Genomic DNA, 1770 nt, shown 5'->3' with positions numbered 1-1770 from the left:
CCAACATGGTGAAACCCCGTCTCTACTAAAAATAAAAAAAAATTAGCCAGGCGTGGTGGTGGGCACCTGTAATCCCAGCACTTTGGGAAGCTGAGGCGGGTGGATCACTTGTGGTCAGGAGTTTAAGACCAATCTGGCCAACATGGTGAAATCCCATTCTCTAATAAAGATACAAAATTAGCCGAGTGTGGTGGTGCATGCCTGTCATCCCAGCTACTCTAAAGGCTGAGGCAAGAGAATTGCTTGAACCCAGGAGGCAGAGGCTGCAGTGAGTCGACAGATTGCACGACTGTGTCCAGCCTGGGCTACATATAATTTCTGCCACAACTAAACAGGTGTTTTATGGTAAATGCAAGAAGCCATATGACAAGACATAATTAAGTTTACCTAAGCTGAAAGAATACATCTTCATCCACAAATCCAAATGTATCATGTAGTTTTGTAACCACCCCTGTGAAAACACGCTGCTTCTGAGGCTGCGTTTGCTGTTGACTGGACCTTGGTGTTGGATATGATACAGTTATTTGTGCTGTTGGCTGAGGAGTAGATAGGCTAAGGCTTGTAGGCAGTGCAACAGCTGGCTATAAAACAAAATCAACATCAAATTAAGGCAATGATTTGAAATCATCTAAAAAATCAATATGACTACTTAAAACTAACCCAGAATATTAAACTTTTCATATTATGTTAGAAGATATACATGTACATCTTGAGAGTCAGGTCTAAAATTAAACTATAAATTATTTTTAGCCTATCTCATCAAGATCCCTCAGATGAGTGTTCTTACTAATACAATATCTATACTAACATAATAAAGGCTCAGGAAAGTCCTAAGTATAGTAAAGGAACTCAGCAGTCCTTAAACTTTGACCACAAGATTATTTTCTCATGAAATTTCTTTAATACCTTAAGATACTAGTAATGTGTTATGGGTACACTTAGGGAAATAGCATTTGAACAAAAGAACTTCTATAGTTTTACTACTTAATTTGGAAATTCTACTTTGTTGATGATTGAAAATATGAGTTAGGGCCGGGCGCAGTGGCTCAAGCCTGTAATCCCAGCACTTTGGGAGGCCGAGACGGGCAGATTACGAGGTCAGGAGATCGAGACCATCCTGGCTAACACAGTGAAACCCCGTCTCTACTAAAAAATACAAAAAATCAGCCGGGCGTGGTGGTGGGCGCCTGTAGTCCCAGCTACTCGGGAGGCTGAGGCAGTAGAATGGCGTAAACCCAGAAGGCGGAGCTTGCAGTGAGCTGAGATCCGGCCACTGCACTCCAGCCCGGGCGATAGAGCAAGACTCCGTCTCAAAAAAAAAAAAAAAGGAAATATGAGTTAGGTGTTAACCAACTGTAGTTCTTTAATAAAAACAGGTTGATTGCACAATTCAAGTATATTTTTACAAGACAAGTAAGTGATTCAAGACTAAAAATACAGTACAAAAGGTTATATTGTGAAAAGCTTCTCTCCTATCCCTGCTCCTCAGCTATGAAGTTCCCTAAACCTGAAGCAATCACTGTACTAATTATTAGTGTAAAGCCTCCTAGAGATGTTTTATTGAAATATGCATATAGATAAATGGAAGCATATAATACATACTAGACTGTATCTTTACTTCTACCTCAGATTATCTGGAATATCGTTCCACATCAGTACACAAAGAGGTTTTACTTTAACAGCTGCATAGTATTTCACTCTATGTATTTTTTTTTTTTTTGAGACAGAGTCTCGCTCTGTCACCCAGGCTGGAGTGCAATTGTGCAATCT

The 1770-nt window shown here is 39.9% G+C and overlaps 1 protein-coding gene across 1 annotated transcript in view; it reads right to left on the bottom strand.

The window, feature by feature from the left end:
* The window catches only part of CCAR1 (cell division cycle and apoptosis regulator 1), a 103382-nt gene that overhangs the window by 71208 nt on the left and 30404 nt on the right, over positions 1-1770 (bottom strand). Inside the window, 1 exon segment of the mRNA XM_011929432.1 lies at positions 388-581. Within this exon segment, the coding sequence (XP_011784822.1) occupies positions 388-581 (194 nt within the window).

The sequence above is a fragment of the Colobus angolensis genome, unplaced genomic scaffold (assembly GCF_000951035.1).
Source record: "Colobus angolensis palliatus isolate OR3802 unplaced genomic scaffold, Cang.pa_1.0 Scaffold12, whole genome shotgun sequence".
NCBI classification, from domain to species: domain Eukaryota; kingdom Metazoa; phylum Chordata; class Mammalia; order Primates; family Cercopithecidae; genus Colobus; species Colobus angolensis.
Note: the sequence above shows the minus strand (reverse complement) of the source record. Positions and strands in the feature narration are given on the sequence as shown.